This window comes from Bufo gargarizans, chromosome 7 (assembly GCF_014858855.1).
Source record: "Bufo gargarizans isolate SCDJY-AF-19 chromosome 7, ASM1485885v1, whole genome shotgun sequence".
Taxonomy (NCBI): Eukaryota; Metazoa; Chordata; class Amphibia; order Anura; family Bufonidae; genus Bufo; species Bufo gargarizans.
In genome coordinates, this window is record NC_058086.1 from 186,603,090 (window position 1) to 186,628,454 (window position 25,365).

General features: G+C 48.3%; 1 protein-coding gene across 1 annotated transcript; it reads right to left on the minus strand.

Moving 5' to 3' along the window:
• Positions 1-1,285: 1,285 nt before the first annotated feature.
• ARF4 (ADP ribosylation factor 4) lies at positions 1,286-21,831 on the minus strand. Its single transcript, XM_044301199.1, has 6 exons — positions 21,615-21,831; positions 10,640-10,720; positions 8,474-8,583; positions 7,516-7,587; positions 4,667-4,792; positions 1,286-2,364 (listed from the first exon to the last, which is right to left on the minus strand). The coding sequence occupies exons 1-6, from the start codon at positions 21,679-21,681 to the stop codon at positions 2,278-2,280; spliced, it is 543 nt and encodes a 180-aa protein (XP_044157134.1). The 5' UTR covers positions 21,682-21,831; the 3' UTR covers positions 1,286-2,277.
• Between the last annotated feature and the right edge of the window lie 3,534 nt (positions 21,832-25,365).

The following is a 25,365-nucleotide window of genomic DNA, read 5'->3' on the forward strand; positions in this document are numbered from 1 at the left end:
AGCACCATCTCACTATCTGTGGCAGGTGCCCAGCTATTATAAGGCATATCCTGTGAATATGCAAGAAATGTCTAGATGGGATTAACCCTTCTAACAGTATTCTGAGATCCACAGAAAAGCCAAAAATCTGACTGAGCCCAAATCTATCTCTAGAATGGTAGTCTCCTGACCCTGTCCAGCTGGCCGCCACATCCACTAGCTCGGTGTTTCCCAACCAGTGTGCCTCCAGCTGTTGCAAAACTACAACTCCCAGCATTGCTGGACAGCCTTTGGCTGTGCGGGCATGCTGGGAGTTGTAGTTTTGCAACAGCTGGAGGCACACTGGTTGGGAAACACTGCACTAGCTAAGCTCACTGTGCTATGCTGTTACCGCAACGCACATTCACTTCTATGGGAGTTGGGGTGCATTCACAAGACCGTATTTTGCTGTATGCAAAGAAAGGATCCGCAAAAAATACAGGTGACGTCTGTGTTTAACAAAACAGTACCTATTCTTTTCCACAAAACGGACAAAAATCTTTTTTTGCGGGACTGTGAAACAGACATACTGATGATTGGGGCCGAGCTGCGTGCCTAGGCCACGTGACTGTTGGTCGTGATGTCATTGGCCTAGGTTAAGCAGCAAGAAGGTCCCGGCGCTCACAGGAGTGCTGGGGCTTTCTAAGGGTACTTTAACACTAGCGTTTTTCTTTTCTGGCATAGAGTTCCGTCCTAGGGGCTCTATACCAGAAAAGAATTGATCAATTTTATCCCCATGCCTTCTGAATGGAGAGAAATCCATTCAGGATGCATCAGGATGTCTTCGGTTCAGTCTTTTTGACTGTTCAGGACGGAGATAATACCGCAGTCGTGCTACGGTTTTATCTCCGGCCAAAAATCCGGAACACTTGCCGGATCCAGCAATTTTTTCCATAGGAATGCATCAATGTATCCATGCGCAGACCGAAAAAAAAAAAAAATAAATGCCAGATCAGTTTTTCCAGGTGACACTGTAAAGACTGATCTGGCATTTCAATGCATTTTTCTGACTGATCAGTCTTACAAATGCCGTCAGTTTGCATACGTTTTGACAGATCCGGCAGGCAGTTCCTGCGACAGAACTGCCTGCCGGAATCCTCTGCCACAAGTGTGAAAGTACCATTGACAGCTGATCGGCAGGGGTCCAGATAGGCTATCAGTCGGATAACTCCTTAAAGCACCAAATGCTGTAGTAGCGAGTAACAGTTTTTGAGTAGCATCTCATCCACAATTCAATCATTTTTAACAGAAAAAAATACAAAGAAAAAACCTTTTTTTGTTATTTTATTAGGAATAATTCTTAGTGGGGTATGAAGAAAACGTCAATTGTTTAGATTCAGGAATTTCAAAAACAAAAAAAGAATAATCTTGCATCATGAAGATATGTTCACCAATAAACAATAAAACAATCAGCAGAACTATGATACAATGGGCAAAAACAGTCAAGCTGAAAGAAACATTAAAAAAATACCCTAAATTTGAAGACAAATCTGTTGAAATAAAACAAGCCGGGGCTCCTCCGCTGCAAGTTCTGAGCAAAAGGCGTTATTGCAAACTCGCTCTCCAGCAAAGGCCTTTCCCACCAACCCTCATTGCAAAAGCAAAGTTAGTCTCAGCTAACAAGTGCCTAAAAGAAATGAAAATTGGTGTTTCGAATAGTGTTTCGTGTTCTCTGCTGATAATGGGCAAGTAGTTTAAAAAAAAAAAAAAAAAAAAGGAAAACCCAAAAACTAAATCTTTTGGCATAGATGAACAATAAATAGACATGGAATGCTACGTTTTAATTCAGCAGAAAGTCTAAGGAATGACACGTGGGGGCAAAAGATGGGGACACTTCAAAAAACTTCAGTAAAGCAAGAATTCTGCCAAGTGTGCAATAATTAAAAGAGCCCTGACTTTACAAAGGAGAGCTGCGACCGACTTGGAAATGACATTGTATTTGCGTTGGAAAGGAGGGGAGGGGGGGGGAGGCAGTCAAATCTATAGCATCACAATGATTTCCAGGCATGGCAAGGAGAAGTAAAACCAGAAAACACTTTCACATAAGGGAGAATTTATTATTTTCTGCTTTATGTCTAACCACATCGCTCTGAAAGCAACGTGAAAACTCTGTAAAGTAACCGGCAACAAAAGAATCTGGAAACTTTTAGAGTGTTTGCTGCCCCCATTCCATTTCTTATACCATTTTAGAACTAGTTTGGATGTTATGCGCCTAGACCACTTCTATTCATTGTGTCCTCTGCTGAACGCCACTCCACCTTAACGCTTGGAGAGCTCATTTGATAGCCAGTCCAGTCCTTCGTACAGACCGGTCCCCTGAGTTGCGCATGTTGCTTGCACGTACCACTAGAAGACAAAGAAAGAATCAGCTACTAAGTCATCAAAACTTCATAGAAGAGATCATGACTACCAGAATTTTATTTTCGATACCAAGTATTGAGATACTTGATAATTTTATAACAAGCAAAAGAATAAAAAAAAAAAAAAAAAACACCCACACATTGTAACGTAATGGGAATTTGAAAAATCTGAGAATGAATAAGCTAAGGCTACTTTCACATTAGCGGTTTTCTTTTCCGGCACTGAGTTCCGTCACAGGGGCTCTATACCGGAAAAGAACTAATCAGGCATATCTCCATGCATTCTGAATGGAGAGCAAAAAATAAAAATGATACGTTTTGCCTGATTACACCTGGAAAAACGGATCCGGTATGGCAATGCATTTTTCTGACTGATCAGGCATTTTTCAGACTGATCAGGATCCTGATCAGTCTGAAAAATGCCTGATCAGTCAGAAAAAAGGACATCCGTTTGCATACAGTTTGCCTGATCAGGCAGTCAGTTCAGGCAACGGAACTGCCTGCCAGTAATCAAACAACGCACGTGTGAAAGTACCCTTAGGGTACTTTCACACTTGGATCTGTGTCTTGGGTATCCTGGGATCATGTACCCGAGATCATGACATAACTCAGGGTACATTTGCCATTTCAGGCCTGGAAACTGAACGACACTGAATCCATCCGATTTCCCCTACAATCACTGAGTTTATATGCAGAGTGAACGAGTTGCTACGTCTTTAGAAGGGAGTCTATCTAAAGAGAAAAGGCCTCTATATTTACAGCCCTATGGGATAAGTGATTCCCCTTCCCAGCCTGAGCGATCATTCCAGAGACTAGGGACCACTCCGTCCTGCTGGGTTAATTCAGCTCACCAGCTTCTATGCACATTTTGTAGAATGAGAGTGTTATAATTGGATCATGCGATTTGGGGGTTGTGGTCCATCCTAAGGCACATCTATGTATACACTTTAGTGTTGGGACACATCCTGGTGGGATATAGGTGCACTCTCCTATTAGCCGTCTCTTCACTAGCGGGGTGGGTGGTTAGTGGGGGAATATTTGTTTAACGATTGTATTTTTACCTTATTTCAGTATACTATGAAATGCTTTTTATCCCTAATGTTTATACGTTATTGAAAATGTTCAATAGAAAATGATTAAAAAAAAAAAAAACACCTCACATCTACTCCATGTTGTCCATTTCATGAGGCTGTACAGTACATGATGGGGCTACTTACAATTAATGTAAGGCACATGTTATTACATTTTGGGTCTCCACCATCATAACTTCATGTTGCCCATTATATGAGGTATATGATGAGGTCACTGTTAGGGTCCATTCACACGTCCGTGGTGTGTTGCAGACCAGCAACACACCCGGCCGGCACCCCCTATAGAAATGCCTATTCTTGTCCGCAGCTGTGGACAAAAATAGGACATGTTCTATCTTTTAACCTGGAAGTTCTGGGCCACGCTCTGCAAATGCGGAAAGCACATAGTGTGCTCTCTGCTTCACGTCCGGGCCCATAGAGAATGAATGGGTCCGCACCAGGACGTGTGAATGGGGCCTTTATGTGAGACATTTTAAGTACTAAAGCAGGCATCCTTAAACTACGGCCCTCCAGCTGTTGTAAAACTACAACTCCCACAATGTCCTGCTGTAGGATGTTCAGGCATGCTGGAAGTTGTAGTTTTGCAACAGCTGGAGGGCCGCAGTTTGAGGATGCCTGTACTAAAGTAATAAGACCATGTGCCTCACATTACTAAAGGCACTATCAGTCACACCTGCTCCATGTAAAAACAGCAGGAAACCACTGCAGCAAGATCCTCCTGAATGTTGTAGGATAAAGAACCTGTGATGTCATCGCTATATGATCAGTAACAATGGATGTTACTGGTCACAAGGCGATGACATCACAGGTCCTTTATCCTATGAGCATCCAGCACCGCCAGGAGTGTTTACTGCGGAGAGTTTCTCCCCGCTCCGACACTCCATCGAGCCACTCTTTTCCCCACTGGTGGCAGTGGCCGGCCACGTCACAGTGGTAAAGGATGCTCTCCCTCCTTTCTGTGAGGCTGCTGATAACATTGAGTTTGCTGCACTTTGTGTGCACCAGGTTCTCTGACAGGAACTGATGCTAAGCTGTGCAATAGTGCAGCTTAGTATGGAGAAAATGCCAATCCCAAACTGAACCGGGTATCAAAGCATTGAAAGAAAAATTGAGACTGATACCAGATGCAACCCTGCTTCCTAGAAGAATCTATATGAAGGATGTACTCTAGGTGAGGATGATGGGAAATGTACTCACAGTCCTGTTGCGGAGAGTTTGAAGCGTCAGCTTGTCGGTCATCTCGCTGATGGCCATAGCGTTGGGCAAATCTTGTTTGTTAGCAAACACCAGCAACACGGCATCCCTCAGTTCATCTTCTTGGAGCTGAAAAGATAATGAAGACATCTGTTAAGTGAACCGCTTCTGTTCTGCGGATACGCTGGAAGACTGCTCTTTATGTGCTGCTTTACAGAGGATACGATTATATCTGCCCAGAACTGCAGGATCTTCTGACAACACACCCACACTTTGCCGCAGTCTATGGAATATTTTGTACCAGTCACTGACAACGCCATATGCTACAGCAATATCGCCTACAGACGACCTGTCAGCTCTGCGGGGATGCCCGTTTTACTAAATAGTCAAGCTCCATGAACAGTAACTCTGGAACCCTTTAGCCTCCCAAGTCGCTCCCTTTGATGGGGGATGCCCAAGGTAGAAGAGACCTGAGGCTGGTGGAGGATTTAGTGGTCCCCCATGCCACCTTTTCCTCCATACTGACTACCGGGGAATGTTTGGGGGCATCCCACTGTGCTGCCAGGTGGGTAACCGGGGGATAATACACCCTGGGCCCAAGTTCATCTAAAAGGCAAGACCTGCAGAGCAGATGTCTGCCTCCTACGGACACCAAGCTTAAAACAGATGAGCTCAGTGCCAGCAGGAGGGGTATATAGCTGTTAGGAGGAATTACAGTAACACGTTTGGCTCAGTGTCCGCTTCCTAGAGGCAGCAGCTATACCCAAGGTCTTTGCTGAAAAAGACGTGAAAAAAAATGTTAGGGAAGCTGACAGTAGGTTTGGGGGCCACTAAACTAGCATCTCTATGCAGCTAGGGTTTAGTTTTCAAAACCGGCTTATATCAAATCTGACTGTTCTGGAATTAGGTTAAAATTAAAGAACATGAAATTTACTAGAGAGGAGTCTGAGCACATGTGTAAATGAAGCCAGCCAAGGGTGGTACACCTCGCATGCACCTGATGTGCAGTACATGTGTAACGAAGCAATAGCGCGTTCATACAGGCAGGTTTGGAAGGCTAAACCCCAGCTGTGTAAGGACATGCTGGTGGTGGCCCCAATCCTACTGACAGGTTCCCTTTTATACCACGTGCACTTTTATCCTTTTGTGTCTTGACCTTTACAGCAGAAAAAGTAATTCTGCTCCAGGCCAGTGGTCTCATACACACTGGGGACGCCTGTACTGGGGACGCTCACGTATAGAGTTGCCATGTGAACAACGAAGCGAACATTTCTGTTGCAGAGAAGTCAGCATGTCCCAAATTTCAGCTGAACAAAAGTTGCCCTTTGCTAAGCTCCATTATAAGCACAGGCAACCTTCATTAATCCGCTGGCAACCAAGTCTACGTTCCCAGTTGTGTTCACTATCCCGGCAGGCTATTCCGTTAGCCTGGCATTTACGCTGGAAACCGACTGGATCACCGCTGAATCCCAATATAGCCAGTGGATATCCAGCATTGCTGTTTTCTACAGTTCACAGCAAAATCCAGCATGCTAAAATCGCTGCTGCAGATGTGAACGTTCCCTTATACTCTGTAAGGCTTCCTACATACTTTGCAGGGATCAATGTGCTAAAAACCTAAGCCTAATACAGTACCAGAAAAATTAATTAGACTGGACAACCCCATGTATACGGCTTTATTTTTTTCTGTGTGGAAATCCACCGCATGTCAATTCTGTGTGTGTGAGAATTTCACCATTTTAAATGCAAGGGAGAGATCTACGGAATATCTGCATGAACATCAGCACCAAAATCCGGACACATTTTCTGTTTTAAAAACCTGCACCCGTGTGCAGGTTGCCTAAAGGCGACATCACACTCGGCTTTTGTAGCAGTTTCTGGTGCAGTTTTTTGAGCCAAAGACAGCAGTGGATCCAGCAGGAAGGAGAAGTGTAAATCCTTCTTTACATTTCTCATTCCTTTCTGGTCTTGTTCTGGCTCAAAAAGCCATATGACCCCACTCTAAGGTCCCTTTCACCCGAGCAAGTTTTCAGCGCGGGTGCAATGCGTGATGTGAATGCATAGCACCCGCACTGAATCCTGACCCATTCATTTTAATAGGTCTGTGTACATGAGTGCTGGTTTTCATGCATCACTTCTGCATTGTGTGAAAAATCGCAGCATGTTCTATATTCTGTGTTTCACGCAGCCCTGACTCCATAGAAATGAATGGGGCTGCGTAAAATACACAAGTGCGGATGCAATGCGTTTTTCACTGATGGTTGCTAAGAGATAAAAAAAACCTGAAGGTTTACAGACTATCACACGCGTGAAAAACGCATTGCACCCGCGCGGAAAAAACTGAACGCAATCACAGACAAAACTGACTGAACTTGCTTGCAAAATGGTACAAGTTTCACTGAAGGCATCCGGACCTAATCCGTAACGCTCATGTGAAAAAGGCCTAAGGGTATGTTCACATGGCAGACCGACTGTCAAAATCCAGCGTATCCCATGGCAGGAATCGCAGCAGATAAAAATCCTCGGCCACATGAACGGCAGCATCACCTCCCACTGAAAACAATAAGAGGCTGTTTCAGCATTGCCCAGAGAGATGACATCTGAACATACCCCAAGGCAAGCATCCCTAGCCTAAAACATGGGTCACCAAGTTACCTGCATGTGTTATAAAACCAATAAAGCAGAACACTCATCATCCACCTGCTTTGAGTCTTAAATCTGAGTTATATGTACACCAATAAGTTAACCAAAGGAAATAAATGTCTGATAACAAAACAAAATAAAAAATAAAATAAATAAAAAATAATGGAAGAGATCTTTATTCCCCCAATTTCTGCTCTTATTTTACTTACCATTTTCTGTAATTCCTCGGCGGCTTCCTGGATTCTCTCTCTGTCATTACTGTCTACAACAAAAATTAGGCCCTAGAAGAAAGACAGAAAATGTGATGAATCCTGGCACAACAGGGGTTAAACCGAGATGGAAAGAAATGATCGTACAAAACAGATACATCATTACCAATTACTAGGCTAAACATGTATTAACCTATATATTAATGGGGTTATCCAACCACCGAAAATGTGTGTATATCCAATTAGCACGGTATAAAATAACGGAAGCAGTATACACCCTACCGATACCCTGAGACTCCTGTTCTGACACGTCCCGCTAGTTTCTGTAGCCTGGTCCACAGCAACGACATATGGACATGTGACTGCTGCAGACAATCCTTAGCAGCAGCAGCGAACTCAGTGGTGTCAACCAGGGCCGTGGAGTCGGTAGATAAATGCTCCAACTCCAACTCAGACTCCCCAACTCCTCTGTATTTAATATGCAAATATATTTTATACATTCCTTGAAAGAAAGAAAGGCAACATACAGCTGTTCCACCAAGTTCTTCTAAGCTCTTATAGCAGAGAGGTAGTTGGGCAGAAGCCACTGCCTTCTCCTTTGTGTGCTGATCTTCTGCTGAAGATCGGGCAAAGGAAAGATCCAGGAAGGGGCGTTTATTTTAAAACATGATTTCCCTAGTAGAATCCCATAGTCATGTTTAAAGTTTAAAGCTAACAATCTGAGTTTACAAGTTTTTAAAGCCTTAGCTGAATGACAGCAGTTTTTCAAATGGTTTACAGCTTCAGTCTTGAACTATTGACTATCCATTCCCTTCACTTATACAAGTGGCTGGTGAACTGTAGCAGGCTACTAATGATAGCACCATGTGAACAAACCCCTCACATCTCCTGTAACCACAGAGGCCATGACATCAGCGTGATCAAAGAATTGAAAAATAAAAAACATTAACGCCTTTACCTGTGTATTCTGGAAATAATGCCTCCAAAGGGGTCGGATTTTGTCCTGACCGCCAACATCCCAGACGGTGAAACAGATGTTTTTGTATTCTACGGTTTCCACATTAAAACCTGTAAAACAAATTAAGACACACTTATATATTTGACAAGCCTAAAAACCCGAGCCAGTAAAAGTTACGGTATATAGCGCCTACATATTGCTCGCCGCTGTACACTGAATGGGGGCAGAGATGAGCAAATCGATTCTTTTAGAGGGGCTGTCCCACTGCTGAAGATAGACAAGACCGAACATGTTGCACCTACCCCAAGCTGAGGCGCAAGCGCAGAGGCTCAGCAGCTGCTACTTGGAGCAACAGCACCAGGGCCGGGCACCATGTCAATCAAGCGGCAGGTGGAGTTACTTCTCCAGCAGGGACAGCCACTTGCTGCTCAAGAACAATTTGCTCATCATTAATTTTCTGGTGCACGTTAACCAAGTCAGGACACGGTGACCCCGTCTGCTGACCACATCCTCCCACCCAGCTCACTTTTTGAAAAAAAGTCCAGGGTTCCAGAAAAAGCTAAAAAGTTGAACTTTGCAACAAAACAGCACTAGTGACAAAATGGGCAACTTTTCTATGCCAGAAAAGTGGTGTAGAGCTATAGTAAATGACCCCCAAAGCCTTCACTCAAATCAGTCCCTGTCGCCCACTGGTCTCACAATCTAAATTCAGAATCAATCAGTATGTTTTTGTCATGTGGAGGAAACCAAAGTATCCAGAGGTAACCCACGTACAAGGGAAGAATGTGCAAACTCCATGCAGATAATGGTCTTGACTGGAATCAAATCCAGGAGCCCAGTGCTGAAAGGTACCAGTGCTAACCACTGATCCACCATTCCCTCCCCAGCATCATAGGGATGTCCTATCTGACCAACGTTAGACCACCTGCACATGTTGCGGAATACACGTGGTGTTTTCGTTTCTGGTTTTGAGATCCAGCAGAGGATGTCAAAACCAATGGTTCAGTTTGATTCAACACATCAGGACGCATCCGTTCCGCTAGGATGCGGTTGTGTTAAGTCGAAATGGAACAAACCGGGTCACTAAAAACAATGTAAGTCAATGGATAACGGGCATGTTTTTTTCTAGGATCAGAATAAACCGGATCAGGCACCACTGACTTAGGCCGAATGCACACGGCCGTGGAACACAGCCATGAGCGGTCTGTGGTATCCCAGCCTGGCATCCTGCTGAGAGCAGGAGCGCACAGCATCATTGGTTGCCATGACGCCGTGCGCTTCATTCTGCTGTACAGTAATACACTTGTATATATCATACCAGTGTATTACTGTAGTGCAGCGGCGGCATGAAGCGCACGGCGTCCTAGCAACCAATGATGCCGTGCGCTCCTGCTCTCAGCAGGATGCCAGGCCGGGATACCACGGACCACTCACGGCCGTGTTCCACGGTCGTGTGCATTCGGCCTTACTTTTTAGTGACTGATCCAATTTGTTCAGTTTCAATGATCGGACACAACTGCAGCTTGCAGCAGTTGTGCGTCCGGTCATAAAACGGGCTGCCCGCCAGAACGGAATGCATACCCCATTCAGAATACATTGGCCCGGTTTTGAGACCCTCTGAAAATCGGAATACAAAGACGCTGATGTAAAAGTGCCCTAAGAAGCACCATTTCAGTCCAAACACCTGAGGGCTTCTTAGATCAGCTGCACATTTAATATTCTTTTTTGGTGCCATTTCTTTATTATTCCTCAGGACCAGTCATCAATATGAAATCAGGAGTGACTCCCAGCACTCACGCTGATCAGCTATTTAAAGGGGGCCCTTGCACTCGTGCTGCATCCTCTTGCCTGCACAGTCTATGTTAGGACGGTGCAGAGTAATTACAGCTTCTCCTATTCACTTGAATGGGACAAGCAGCAGTGATCACACCGCACCCCTGCTACAAGCATTCAGGTGACCACTGAAGAGGATGCAGCACTTTCACCAGTGCAACGGCCCCATCAAACAGATGATCAGCGAGGGTGCTGGGAATCAGACCCCCGCCTGTCTGATATTTATGACCTGTTCCAAGGACAGGTTATTGTATGAAACCAGAGTACCCCTTTAACACACTGAGCCAGCAAAGGACACCATCAGATTTCATCTGACATTTGACATGTACTCACCAATGGTGGGGATGGTTGTGACAATCTCTCCCAACTTCAGCTTGTACAGGATTGTTGTTTTACCGGCAGCATCAAGACCGACTGAAACGAAAGGACACATATCCATTAACGCGTGACTATTAACCTACCGCTACTATGACAGGTGGCAGAGTGACAATGAACAGACTCCAACACTAAATAAATGAAGTGAGCGCAGTACACAGAACAGGCCGGACGAGTTCAGTTTATGGTAACGGGTAATGCCCCTAGTGTCTAGGAACATTTACAGCGGCCATTTTGTAACAGTTTACAGAGATCTAAATCCAATGCAAGTTAATGGCAGAGTGTACATTTTCTAGAACAAACTTTATTCTCCATTTCAATAAAACGTTCCTCCTCTGGGACACCAATATCTCCAAAGGAATTGAACCCCTGGATCTAAACCCGGCCACCCAGCAGGCAAAGGTCCATGAATGCCACCCATTTATGAAGAAACCAAAATTAAACAATAACACCTGCCCATAAATGAGTTCAAATAATAAAAGAATACTTATATTGGTGACCTATTGCTAGGATTTTTGCCAGAGCCGGGGCTCGTACCCATCTCCGGGACGGGACCCCCCGAAGTGAGTGCTGGCTCAGCTATTTTCGGAAATGCGCAGGGTGCTCTTCAATTTCGAAGGCGTCCATTCTAGAGATAGGTGTAGGTCTCAGTGGTGGGACCTGCACCTGACTTTTATGACATATCCTTAGTGATACGCCAAAGTCTGAGATGACACAAGCCCTTTAACTCCAAGTTGTTTACAGGCTGCAGCGTTAACTCTGCTGCAACCAATTACTGGCCTCAGAGGTCTGTCATTGTATACCACTGTGGCCAGTGACTGGCTGCAGAGGTACGTGCCATACAGCTAGGTCACAGCTGCAGCCTGTAAATACAACCCAAAGCTGAGGATGGAGCGCTAGAAGTGATGAGTATCGTTAAGAGATGCAGAATTTGTTGGCGCTATATAAAAAATGACTACTGAATGCTATTTATCATACAGGGGCACCGAGGTTCATACAAGTCAGACAACTCCTTTAAAAAGGGCTACACAAAAAAAATAAACCACGTGTGAGGGTCTGCCGAGACCACCACGATCACCAGAACAAGACAAGCCCTCACATATCGCGCTCTTACGCCTTAGAAGTATATGGCCTGGCTCAATTCTGTCCTCTGCAGCAAGGTGGCAGACCACCATATGCTAGCGCTTCTCTAGTCTAGTTCTAGGGATTGTGGGGGTCTCAGCACTCAGACCTGCGCCGATCATCTCTAGGAGATAGTGTTTTTTGAAAACTCACTGACCCTTTAAATTGCATTTAGCTATTCCTCCTGATCACCCTTTCCCATACACATGAATGCTTGGCTCGGTCTGCGTTCCCAATGGGGAGAAGAGAACGAGCAGCTGCCAGACACCTTTGCCAGGTTAATCTGCCGTCAGAACAAAGGATCAGGGCACGTCGAAATCCCACATGGCAGATCTGTACAACAAATGAGGACGGCAACCTAACACAATGGGGGCCGTCTGACTGTTACATGGTGATCATCTTTTTCCATGACACGAGTCTCGAAGCAGCTTATCTGCCTCCCCAAATGCCATATATACAGGAAAGATGCTTTTTGAGACCACCACCTTGGGTGGGTCAATGGATTGATCTTAGGACTCAAATGGCTGAAGAGATTTGCAGTTGCCTATCTCAAACTAATACATCCAAAAGTAAGGCCCCGGCAGTAGATCCTTAGGCTTCAGGAATCTGGTTTCCCGGCACACCTAGCCCTTCCCTTCCTTATCTTATCAGGAATTAAAATGCAACTTATTACAACAAAATATTTAAGACTATCAGCGAGATCCGATACCAGGACAGGATGAGGGTCAGTGGGAGGCACTGCAGGTTTTACATTTTTAAAACATCCCATTCTAAAGCCACAGTCATTAATATGAGGTTTGTCCCCCCCCTTTGCTCTTCTGGGAAGGCTTTCTATAAGATTTTGCAGGGTGTCTGGGAATTTTTGCCCATCTATCCAGAAGAGCATTTGTGAGGTCAGAAGACTGATTCAATATCTCTATTCTAGTTCTTCTGGATGGGGTTGAGGTCAGGGCTTGGTGCATTCAAGTTCTTCCACACCAAACTCCCCCAACAGAGCTTTGTGCACTTGGGCTCAGTCACGCTGGAACAGTAATAGGGCCTTTCCTAAATCTGTTCCCACAAAGTTGGAAGGAATTGTCCAAAATGTCTTGGTATGACGAAGAATTAAGATTTCCCATCAATGGAATCAGGGGGCCTAAACCGACCCCCACAGCATTATCAGTCCTTCACCAACCTTTACAGTTGGCACAATGCAGTCAGGTAGGTAACATTCTCCTGGCATTCCCAAACCCAGATTCCTGGCCAGGTAAGGACACAATACTTCACGAGTCAATTTTGCTTATTGAGGGGTCGAAACACTGGATGATCTGGAATGATAACCATTGTGCGTCGCTCAGGACAGATCAGATGTTGAGTGAATACATGACAAATCAACGATAATGACAAAGTGAATGTCAATCGTCTAAGGTTTCTCTTTCCATCTAACAGAACAACCCATTGTACCATGACCACTGCCCGGGAGGACGTGTTCGCAGCTGAAAGACAAAAAGCGCCACCAGCCATAACACTGGGCACATTATGGGCAGGTCCGACTGGTCATGTCTGATCACTCACTGACCTAAAGAGGGACTGAAGATGTATGCCAACACATCAGCAGTATCATAACATATACAACTATCCAAGGTTCTGGGTGACAACAGCACACCTCCATCCTCCTGTGGTCACCGAGAGGTTGTCAACCCACCGGCCTCCTGTACAAGATCTTCTTTCCTCTACATACAAGTTACACGTGAAACGTAAGCATGTAAATGCATCCCAGGTGTAGGGCAGGCCAGCTGGACTTTCATTTACTAAAGATCTATCTTGCCATCTGCAAAAAAAGCTTGTGGTGTCCATGTAAACACAGACTCAAGGGAATAGGAGCTTACGGCACCGGCGCGTTACAGGTAAAAAAAAGTAATTATCAGTCGCATCTCAATCACAACTAACCTAAGGCTACATCCACATACACGGCAGGTTATCTGTTCCGACATAGGAACAGAATACGGGAATTGGCGTAACGGGTATCGTTTTTTGTCTGGCAGAATACCAGAAACTAGATGGACCCCATTATAGTGAAGGCGATTTGGGGGGCCCTGGCTAGGCCAGACATTTCAATTCCGGTATTCTGCTACTCTGCTGGAAAATCATACCAAAACGCTTGCCACCTATGTGGTACAGCCTAACCAAGGCATGCCCAACCTGCGGCCCCCCAGATGTGGCAAAACTACAACTCCCAGCATGTCCGGTCAGCCTACAGCAGGGCATTGTGGGAGTTGTAGTTCAACAACAGCTGGAGGGCCGCAGGTTAAGCATCCCTGGCCTAACCAATAGACGTACACCGGACTTGCTAGCAATGCTGAAGAGCACAGTCCAGAGTTGAAGAACTTCCAAAGTCAACAAATGATAATGTTCCAATCCATATAAAAGTATAAAAAGGCTGCAAAGGTCAAACAGACAACACATTTCAGGGTTAGAACCCCTATTGTACACCAGATTTGTCTAGATGGAGTCAACAGGACGGTGTCACCTGTAGCAGTGCCTCCTGTTACCACCTCACCTAGCACACGATGAGAGACGGAAGGAACAAGCACACGGCAGGGCCAGCACCACCATACCACTGCCCTTCACATTCCTTAACTACCAGCGATCAATCGGGAGGGAGGTTCAGTGCCAAGTCTCTCCGCAGTAATGGGCAGACTGGCCAGCTGGGCACAACTGTTGTGTTACGTGAAGTAACTGCCCTGAGTTAAATCCATAGAACATTATAGTGAAAGGAAATAATGCATGCACCAAGAGGACATCCCTGTTAGTGGAGGTCAGAGGTGGGCAAGGGGTGACAGGCTCAGGGGGCTCCCGATAAGTGAGGCCAGACTAAGAGGTAAAACGGGCAACACAAAGTGAGAAATATGGTGACTTCTGACTACACAGAAAATTGATGAAAAGCCATTGTAGACCGGGATGTAAAAGCCATGTTGATATTGATGGCTTACCCTGAGGATGGGTCATTGATATCAGATCGGCGAGGATCACCGCTGCTGATTAGCTGTTTGACGAGGTTACAGCGCTCCGGTGAGTGCCACCTTCTCGTAGCTCACAAGGCACAGTGCCATCCACTGGATAGTGTCTGTGCTTGGTACTGCAGCTCAGCCGCATTTACTTGAATGGGACTGAGCTGCACCTTGGCCTCTTCAAACAGCTGATCAGTGGGGTCCCGAGAGTCAGACTCCCACAGATTTGATATGGATGACTAATTCTGAGGATAGGTCATCAATATCAAAATCTCGGGCAACCACTTCAGTTTGGTGGTCAGACAAAGGACATAATCTGATCAGATTGCAAAGAACTGGTAAAGGGGTTCTCCAGGCGATTTTTTTTATATATAAAAGCTTGAGAATGGAGCAAAATACCAAAAAGGTATACTCACCTCATTTCCCTACAGGTCCGGTCCCCTTACCGGTATCTACTTCCTGCCACAAGGTAAAAGATCAGCCAATCAATGAATTTCAGGCAGTTTTTTTTGTTTCCAACCCAAAATAAAACCACCGGCTCCATTCAACAATCTGCCGGGTGTCCAATCTGTTTACTTTTAGCTGGCATACCGAAAGGGTCATGTGCGGACTACTGGCTTCAGAAGTCATGTGTCCCCAAGCAGCACGTGACCCTGTCTGTGCAGAAGTAGTAAGGGAGCCACGGACCGGAATGGAGCAGGTACCTACGGAATTGTTTGCCTTGTACTACTACCCGCTGAGGCCTGGGGGGCAGGGGGGATGAGGAAAGACAACCCCATTTAAAGTCCCTTTATTCGCTTTGAAAGTTCATCCGATTCGAGCAGGTGCTATGATTTACATTATACTGAAATTGTAATTGCAGATCTTCAAATTAGCTACAAACAAAAAAAAAGCCCCGGGAAGCCGTTGGATTGCTGTGGTAGCCTCAAGTCCCTCTGAAGGATCCGAGGCTACCACAGCAATAGTTCCTATGGACCATAATGGAACTCCCACAGGCTGCAGTGCGAATTTATTGTAGTCTACAGAAGTGATCAGATGATGGCATGTTAAAGTCCCCTAGAGGGATGTAAAAAATAAAAATTAAAATAAAAAAAAAGAATAAACCCTCTTCCACAAAAAAAATAAAATTGATTAGTATTGCCACATCACAAAACACCCAAACTATTAAAGTGAACCTGTCATCTGGATTTTGGGTATAGAGCTGAAAACATGGGCTGCTAGATAGTCGCTAGCACATCCGCAATATCCAAGCTCTGTGCTTTTATTGCGTAAAAAAACTAAATATATATATTTGAGGCTACTAACGTTCCGGGGGCCCAGCCACGCCAACTGTGAAGGAGCCCAGCACCGCCCCACATCCTCCTTGCTCCCGGACGTCACAAAGCTAGATCGCCGTAATCTCGCGATGCGCATGCAGTTTAATCCCTGAGGCTAGAAGGCAGGGAAGGAACACTATGCCGACACTGTAAATGCGCTAGCTCGCGCATCGCGAGTTTATGACGCTCTAGTTTTGTGACGTCGGGGAGCAAGGAGGATATTCGGAGGATGCGGAGCGGTGCTGGGCTCCTTCACAGTGGGCGTGGCTGGGCTCCGGAAACGTTAGTAGCCTCATTTACATATATATAAAATAGTTTTTTTGACACAATAAAAGCACAGCGCTATGCGGAACGGATATTGCAGATGTGCTAGCGGCGATCTAGCAGCCCATGTCCTCAGCTCTATACCTAAAATCAAGGTGACAGGTTCCCTTTAAAATAAACGCATTTATCCTGTACAGTAATGGGGGGGGGGGGGGCAGCAATTCATCTCTTTTTTTTATCTTCAATCCACCCAAAAAATTCAATAAGTCATATCAATAAAAACTATAGATCTTCCCACAAAAGTGAGCCATCCCATAGCTATGTTGACAAATAAAGTTATGGGGGTGGTCAGAATATGGCTATAGACTATAATGGGCGTGATGGATCCGTGAACACGGACAAAATAGAGCATGCATCCGTGGTAAAAAAACTGAACCACTCATGTGTGAATACACACATTAAAATGAATAGGGACGTGTGCTGTCCGTGGAGAACACGTACAGCACACGTCTGTGAAACACTGACGTCTGCATGAGGCTTTAAAACAGAAGAAAAACGTTATAAATGTGCTATCGCTGTCATTGTACTGACCCACAGAACAAAGGGGACAGGTGAGTTTTACTGCATAGAAAACACTAAAAACTGTGGCAGAATGACCCCCCCCCCCCCTCAAAATCCTATCCGTTTGGAACTTGTTCTTCCAGCTTCCCACTACATAGTATGCAATATTAAATGGTGCAGTTAGAAAGCACAACTTGTCTCACCGACAAAAAAGAAGCCCATATGTAAAAGTCTATAAAAAAAACGAAAATGCAAAATCCTCTGGTCAGGAAAGGGTTACCCTCCCCCAGTTCACTTGTCTAGCTCTATCACCACTTGCCTGAACTGCTGCAAATTTCACCCGACGAGTTGCGCGTGTCACCACAAAAGCGGCTGCAACAACGTACGAAGAAAAACAAGCTTGCCACTTCGTGACACTGGACGGACCCGCGCGCCTTTCCTTAACTAGGGCTGCAAGACAAGAAGTTTAAGCGTGCCGAGAAGTCTCCCTCCACATCGCTGAGGAGTCCTGTAACAGGAAGAAAAGGCGATTGCATAATGCTGCTGCCTGAACGGAGACACAACCAGGAAGCGGCGCTGCGGGCTCTGCACAGGATGACAGGCTGTGGTTGAGCCGCGCGCAGCGGCCGGAGTCCGATGTGTCACATTCCTGACACAAAGGGCCTCAGATGGGCCGGGGACCTGCTGGAAGTGATGTGGCTGTCAGGGCTAGTGACAACTGGGATTACAGGATCCTGGAGCCGCCTCCCAACCCTTCCCTCAAATTCCTTCTACCTGTATAACCCAGTCATACAACACAATGCAGCCAGCCACCTGCCAGGATTCCAGCTCTACAGCTTCCATTTACCGTCCTATTAAAGTTTCGTTCAATACGTTATTCCATCAGTTCTACTACCATTAAAAATCTATGGAAAAAGGTCAAAACTCTCTGAACAGTGACTAAAACACCATATAAATATTATACGATGTGTGGAAAGGAAATACTTGCCTGAACTATACATTTTTATCTCCAAAGAGCAGGCGGGACCCAGCAGATCCATGCGTTATATGGACAGCTCATACAAACTGTAATGCATCACTGCACCAGTGGAGGCGCTGCGGGAGGGGGGGGGTTCAACACAGGTTGTTGCAGGACCCCGCCACCCTATAATCAACTAACAAATGGGGATTGACCAAAGTGGAGAATCAGTGAGTTGATGAGAGGTGGGAATGACGACAACGCCGATACTTACTCAGGTATCCGGTGTGCCTGGCTGGGTGGGTAAGGAAAGGTCATGTGACATCTCTGGTTTAGTAAGTATTAGTTTACCCCATAATATATAAATCCTGGGGCATCTCAGGACTCTGTGTGGTGTAGTCCCTCTGTTATTCCTCCTAGGAATGTATGTAAAAATTGTCAACCGTGTCTAATGAGTGTTGCCTGTGTCCTCATGTGAGGAAATGCCATTCCCTTCTCAAAAGGAGTAACCGTCCTCCACCTCCCCCCAAATGTAGAGACATTTCTAGATGGAATAACACTCCGCACAGTTCTAAAATCAAAGGTGCTAGAGACTGGCTAATATCACTAGGGAAGCATTTTGGAAGAGTGCTTGAGTCCCTAGAGACAGGCTGGGGGGGGGGGGGGGGAGAATGTGGCGGTGCTGAAGTCCCTAGAGACAGGCCAGGGGGGAGAATGTGGCGGTGCTGGAGTCCATAGTGACAGGCCAGGGGGGGAGAATGTGGCGGTGCTGGAGTCCATAGTGACAGGCCAGGGGGGGAGAATGTGGCAGGGCTGGAGTCCCCAGTGACCCGCCAGGGGGGGGGGAGAATGTGGCGGTGCTGGAGTCCCTAGTGACCCGCCAGGGGGGAGAATGAGGCGGTGCTGGAGTCCATAGTGACAGGCCAGGGGGGGGGGGGGAGAATGTGGCGGTGCTGGAGTCCATAGTGACAGGCCAGGGGGGGGGGGGGGGGGAGGAGAATGTGGCGGTGCTGGAGTCCATAGTGACCGGCCAGGGGGGGGGGGGGGGGGGGGGGGGAGAGAATGAGGCGGTGCTGGAGTCCATAGAGACCGGCCAGGAGGGGAGAATGTAGCGGTGCTGGAGTCCATAGAGACCGGCCAGGAGGGGAGAATGTAGCGGTGCTGGAGTCCATAGAGACAGGCCAGGGGGGGAGAATGTGGCGGTGCTGGAGTCCATAGTGACCGGCCAGGGGGGGGGGGGGGGGGGGGGGAGGGAGAGAATGAGGCGGTGCTGGAGTCCATAGAGACCGGCCAGGAGGGGAGAATGTAGCGGTGCTGGAGTCCATAGAGACCGGCCAGGAGGGGAGAATGTAGCGGTGCTGGAGTCCATAGAGACCGGCCAGGAGGGGAGAATGTAGCGGTGCTGGAGTCCATAGAGACCGGCCAGGGGGGGGAGAATGTGGCGGTGCTGGAGTCCATAGAGACAGGCCAGGGGGGGGAGAATGTGGCGGTGCTGGAGTCCCTAGTGACCCGCCAGGGGGGGAGAATGAGGCGGTGGCTGGAGTCCCTAGTGACCCGCCAGGAGGGGAGAATGTGGCGGTGCTGGAGTCCATAGAGACCGGCCAGGAGGGGAGAATGTGGCGGTGCTGGAGTCCATAGAGACCGGCCAGGAGGGGAGAATGTGGCGGTGCTGGAGTCCATAGAGACCGGCCAGGAGGGGAGAATGAGGCGGTGCTGGAGTCCATAGTGACAGGCCAGGGGGGGAGAATGTGGCGGTGCTGGAGTCCATAGTGACAGGCCAGGGGGGGAGAATGTGGCGGTGCTGGAGTCCCTAGTGACCCGCCAGGGGGGGAGAATGTGGCGGTGCTGGAGTCCCTAGTGACCCGCCAGGGGGGGGGAGAATGAGGCGGTGCTGGAGTCCATAGAGACCGGCCAGGAGGGGAGAATGTGGCGGTGCTGGAGTCCATAGAGACCGGCCAGGAGGGGAGAATGTGGCGGTGCTGGAGTCCATAGAGACCCGCCGGGGGGGGAATGAGGCGGTGCTGGAGTCCAGTAGTGACCCGCCAGGGGGGAGAATGTGGGAGTGCTGGAGTCCCTATCACAGAGATGATGTGGCGGTGCTGAAGTCCCTAGTAACTAGCCATTATGCCCGAGGAGGGTGCTGCAGTCCCTAGAGACAGGCCAGGGGGGGAGAATGTGGCGGTGCTGGAGTCCATAGTGACAGGCCAGGGGGGGAGAATGTGGCGGTGCTGGAGTCCCTAGTGACAGGCCAGGGGGGGAGAATGTGGCGGTGCTGGAGTCCCTAGTGACAGGCCAGGGGGGGAGAATGTGGCGGTGCTGGAGTCCCTAGTGACCCGCCAGGGGGGGGAGAATGTGGCGGTGCTGGAGTCCCTAGTGACCCGCCAGGGGGGGAGAATGAGGCGGTGCTGGAGTCCATAGTGACCCGCAAGGGGGGGGGGGGGGGAGAATGAGGCGGTGCTGGAGTCCATAGTGACCGGCCAGGAGGGGAGAATGTGGCGGTGCTGGAGTCCATAGAGACCGGCCAGGAGGGGAGAATGTGGCAGTGCTGGAGTCCATAGAGACCCGCCGGGGGGGGGGATGAGGCGGTGCTGGAGTCCAGTAGTGACCCGCCAGGGGGGAGAATGTGGGAGTGCTGGAGTCCCTATCACCAGAGATGATGTGGCGGTGCTGAAGTCCCTAGTAACTAGCCATTATGCCCGAGGAGGGTGCTGCAGTCCCTAGAGACAGGCCAGGGGGGGAGAATGTGGCGGTGCTGGAGTCCATAGTGACAGGCCAGGGGGGGAGAATGTGGCGGTGCTGGAGTCCCTAGTGACCCGCCAGGGGGGGAGAATGTGGCGGTGCTGGAGTCCCTAGTGACCCGCCAGGGGGGGAGAATGAGGCGGTGCTGGAGTCCATAGAGACCCGCAAGGGGGGGGGGGGAGAATGAGGCGGTGCTGGAGTCCATAGAGACCGGCCAGGAGGGGAGAATGTGGCGGTGCTGGAGTCCATAGAGACCAGCCAGGAGGGGAGAATGTGGCGGTGCTGGAGTCCATAGAGACCCGCCGGGGGGGGGAATGAGGCGGTGCTGGAGTCCAGTAGTGACCCGCCAGGGGGGAGAATGTGGGAGTGCTGGAGTCCCTATCACCAGAGATGATGTGGCGGTGCTGAAGTCCCTAGTAACTAGCCATTATGCCCGAGGAGGGTGCTGCAGTCCCTAGAGACTGGCTATCATCACCAGAAAAGAGACCACTATTCTCCCTGGGGAGGGTGTCAGCGCACCTGACTAGGAAAGAACAGCCAGGTTTTCATTGGGGTCCAGAAGACCTGCCAGGGGACCCGCTCCCCGGACTGCCAGGGGACCCGCTCCCCGGACTGCCAGGGGACCCGCTCCCCGGACTGCCAGGGGACCCGCTCCCCGGACTGCCAGGGGACGCCAGGGGACCCGCTGCCATCACTGAGGTTACAATAGATGCCCAAGGACTGTGCCAATTGTGCAGCAGCTCAGAGTCCTACACAAGGGCTGAGCACTGGGCACATCAACAAGCAGCCTATGCCAGGGGGCAAGACCTTCACCCTTATAGATGCTGTGCACTGGTCATGGGCTTAAGGGCCACCCGGAGCCCCCCTTCTGCCTATGTGCCCCCCTACCCCAGCACCCAGGGTGCCCCTCTGAGCCAGGGCTGCTCATGCCCGCTCCCCACAGCGGCGCCCGCAGGAGGCTGTCACAGGCCGGGCCCACTCACCCATCAAGATTCGCATCTGTTTCTTGCCGAAGAGCCGGGAAAAGAGCGAGGAGATGGTGAGGCCCATGGTCGGAGGTCGGTGCTCGGCGGCCGCTGTGCTGCTCTGCTCTGTCGCCCGACGGATACTCGTCTGTCTGCCACGTCACGCTCAGCCCCGGCAGCGCTTCCAACGCGGTCCAAATGACGTCACGAACGCCACATCCCGAACTGCACCGGAAGTGGGGGAAGGGAGGGGCGCGGCCACCTGACATGGACGCGTCTGACGTGGGCGTGGCTTAGACTAAGGCGCGGTTACCAAAGAGACGTCTGAGTGAATCGGAGAGACACGCCTGCAGGATGTAAGGTGCGGGGCTAGAGCGGTTCCACCAAGCCGATTCCAACGTTACAGGTTCCAGCCCGGCAGATCCCACTGCGCATGCGTTCCTCGGGCACCTGCAGTGATTTCTGGTAGCGTCCTCTGCGCATGCGCGTCATAAATACTAGTGCAATATAGCTTACAGGCCTGGAGTTATAGCTCGGAATGAGAGGCCTATAAGTGTTCAACCTAAAGAGAAGGCCGAGGCTGGGTTATGGGGGCAGATGGTCTCTGAAGACAGTTCTGTCTGTTTCAGTTGTGGCCGGGAGAAGTCTTCATGGCGGTCTGGGTCAGATAGAAAAGATTGGGAAAATGGACAACCTCAATCAGAGACAGCATTATGGTGGTATCCTTCCGTCACCGTGGTAGCGGTTGTATAGCGGTGTATGATAGTAGTGGGATAGAGGTTTCTAGTTGAGCAATATGGTTATTGAGTCTCTTCAGTGCTAATTAGTGGACATGATTGTGGTGCTGGGGGGGGGGGGGGGGGTTTGTCAGGGTTGCCAAAGGTCCAGAAATTTCTGGACAGTCCGAAAGAAAATAGGCAACTTTTTGTTCTGTGTCCGTGATTTTTTTAGGCTGATGGCAGTTGGGCAGATTATTTTGGTGGTAATTATCATGATATTACAGCTCACAGTAAGCGCTCGTGAGGAGTTCGGTAGACATGGATTACTTATAATCTTCATCATTCACTATGGTTTTCCAATTTGGCCATAACAAATGTTGGATGTCCATGATTTTGGGATAAGTTGTGCAGAAAAAAGAAAAAATCTGGTTGGCCTCCCCTGGGGGTTGTTTGGATACATATGTCATAGCAATGCCCCCGACGTGCAGTCACCAGGACAGATTCACTAAACCCGTCGATGGCGGAAGCTTAGCCCGGCAGTCTAGACCTGCAGCAGATCTATCACAGCGGCTCATGGACACTTCCGTCTACCGCCATACCACCTTCTGCAACATAATTTTATACAAGAATTAGGGCACCATGTTGTATCGCTCCCCGTCTCTTGCAAAGACACTCTCCCATGGCAGCCTAAGCACAAGGGATTTTTCAAAAACTATAAGCTTCAAATTGCACCAAAAGTTGGTGCAGTTTTCTACATTTTCTAGGTGCGCTGACAATTAGTAAATGTAGGCTATTGTGTCTCAATTTAAAGGGGTTGTCTGGGTTCAGGGCTGACATATTGCCATCTTCTCCCACTCAGCTCCTCTGCCATGAGCATCGGAGTGTTTCATGCTCCGACCCTCTCCTTTGCCTTGTGCTGAATCGTGCAGGTCAAAGGCTTTTTCTGCAGATCCGGGCTGTCCATGGGTAAGCTTGGCGGAGGCTTTCGCCTAGCAGTGAGCCCGGTGACATCACCGGCACTAATGGGCGGTCTTTAGTGCTGCCCTAGCCTGTAAAACAAGCTAGGGCAGCGCTAAAGCCCGCCCATTAGTGACTGTGACATCACTGTGAACACTGTTAGGAAGGAAGCCTCCGCCGTAAACATAAAGAAAAAAGCAAGAAAGCAACGGAGCATGAAATGGATGCTCATGTCAGAGGGGCTGAGTCGGGGAAGAAGGGGATATGTCTGGGTTCAGCTCTGAACCTGGACAACCCCTTTAAGAGCCAGCCATAGTGTCCTCTATAGCTAAACAGTAATGGCGGCCATACAATTTCAAGAGCTGTTGGCTGAACGATTGTACGTCGGACAGCTATACCCCTGACTTCCTCATACGTGTTTTGCTCACCCGAATATGTATTTAAGGGGGGCAGGGAAGAAAGTGGCTGCAAGATCATTCTGGTGAGGGTTTATTTCCCAGGAGAACAAAAGGATTGTGTGAAAATATTTCTTTTTCTCCCCTGACATTATCTATCAGGGAGCCCCCCATACATATTAAAGGGGACCTGTCAGCAGATTTGTGCCTGTGACACTGGCTGACCTGTTACATGTGCGCTTGGCAGCTGAAGGCATCTGTGTTGGTCCCATGTTCATATGTGCCCGCACTGCTGAGAAATATGATGTTTTATGATATGCAAATTAGTCTCTAGGAGCAACGGGGGCGTTACCGTTACACCTAGAGGCTCTGCTCTCTCTGCAACTACCGCGCCCTCTGCACTTTAATTGCCAGGACCAGGCAGTGAAAACATCATCATGCCAGTCTTGCGAATCTGCTGATAGATGCCCTTTAATTTGTCTGCCAAACCTGCTGGGGGCCACTAATTTGCATGAAGACCACTGTGTTTTCGCCACATTTTATGTCATAGAGATATATCAAAAGCTTTGATCAGCGGGCTCTGAGCGTTGAGACCCCCACGGATTGCTAGAATGACGAGAGAGAAGTTCTTGCATATTGTGCGCCGTGCCCTAGCAGAAGAGGACGGAATTGAGATGCACCTATCCGTAGACTTTCTATTGAGTTCATCCCCTGCAGTGAAGAGAGGGGGCACCGTACGTGAATGGTGGGGGTCTCAGCGCTCAGGCCCCCACTGATCAAAACTTTTGGTATGTCTCTATGGTGTATACAAAGTTTTCTGAAAACTCAGAGACCCTTTAATTTCCAAACCAGCCATAGTGTTCCCATGACATGTAATACTGACATATATTACGTTCGGCGCGTGGATGTGTAAATCCGTCCATTTCCGGAAACCGTATCACCCTCCTCTGCGAGAAAAGACTTCTTCACCTCACTTTTGGTTTTAGCGCTCATTATTAGCTTCTTTAATACTAAGCCTCCGAGCCGTCTCATGGATTATACAGAGATGAGGGGACACTTATCAAGATTAGCATTTTCATCGCTGGCCTTGATTCCCCCTACGCGCCAAAGTTATGCTGTGGTGTAGATGGGCGCATCCTCTAGCAGGCTAAAAGTTACGGCAGCCTCCTAGCTGCCATCGATTTCTATCTTCATTTATGCCAGAAAACTGTCATGAATGAGGATATCTGTGCCGCCCCTGAAGGTGACGGCCGCTCCCGCTCTTGCCCTTTTCTCGCCACTTCAGAAAAGTGGTGAGGAGGAAAAATCACAAGTTATGCCGTAAAAATGGCAAGGGACGTAAACTGCAACTTTAACACCACATTAGTGGCCTAAATAACAGGATAAGAGCTCATGCACACGACCATATGTATATCGCGGTCCGCAAAAAATACAGACAAGGTCTGCGTGCATTCTGTATTTTGCGGAACGGAACAGCAGGCCTATATCAGAACAGTCCCATCTTGGTCCATAATGCGGACAATAACAGGACATGTTCTACTTTTTTACGGAAACAGAATGCACACAGTCATTTCAGTTTGTGGCCCCATTGAAGTAAATAGTTTTGCATAAGGGCCGCAAAAAAAAACGGAATGGACAGAGAAACAAAATACGCTTCTGTGCATGAGCCCTAAATGTCCTCCATTATCCTTAGCTTTA

Excerpts from the sequence above, each read along its gene's own strand:
- ARF4 (XM_044301199.1), bottom strand. The coding sequence starts at position 21,681 with ATGGGCCTCACCATCTCCTCGCTCTTTTCCCGGCTCTTCGGCAAGAAA. Across the intron at positions 10,721-21,614 it reads ACAGATGCGAATCTTGATGG|TCGGTCTTGATGCTGCCGGT; the intron begins GTGAGTGGGCCC and ends CTTTCGTTTCAG. Across the intron at positions 4,793-7,515 it reads CCGAGGAATTACAGAAAATG|CTCCAAGAAGATGAACTGAG; the intron begins GTAAGTAAAATA and ends TTATCTTTTCAG.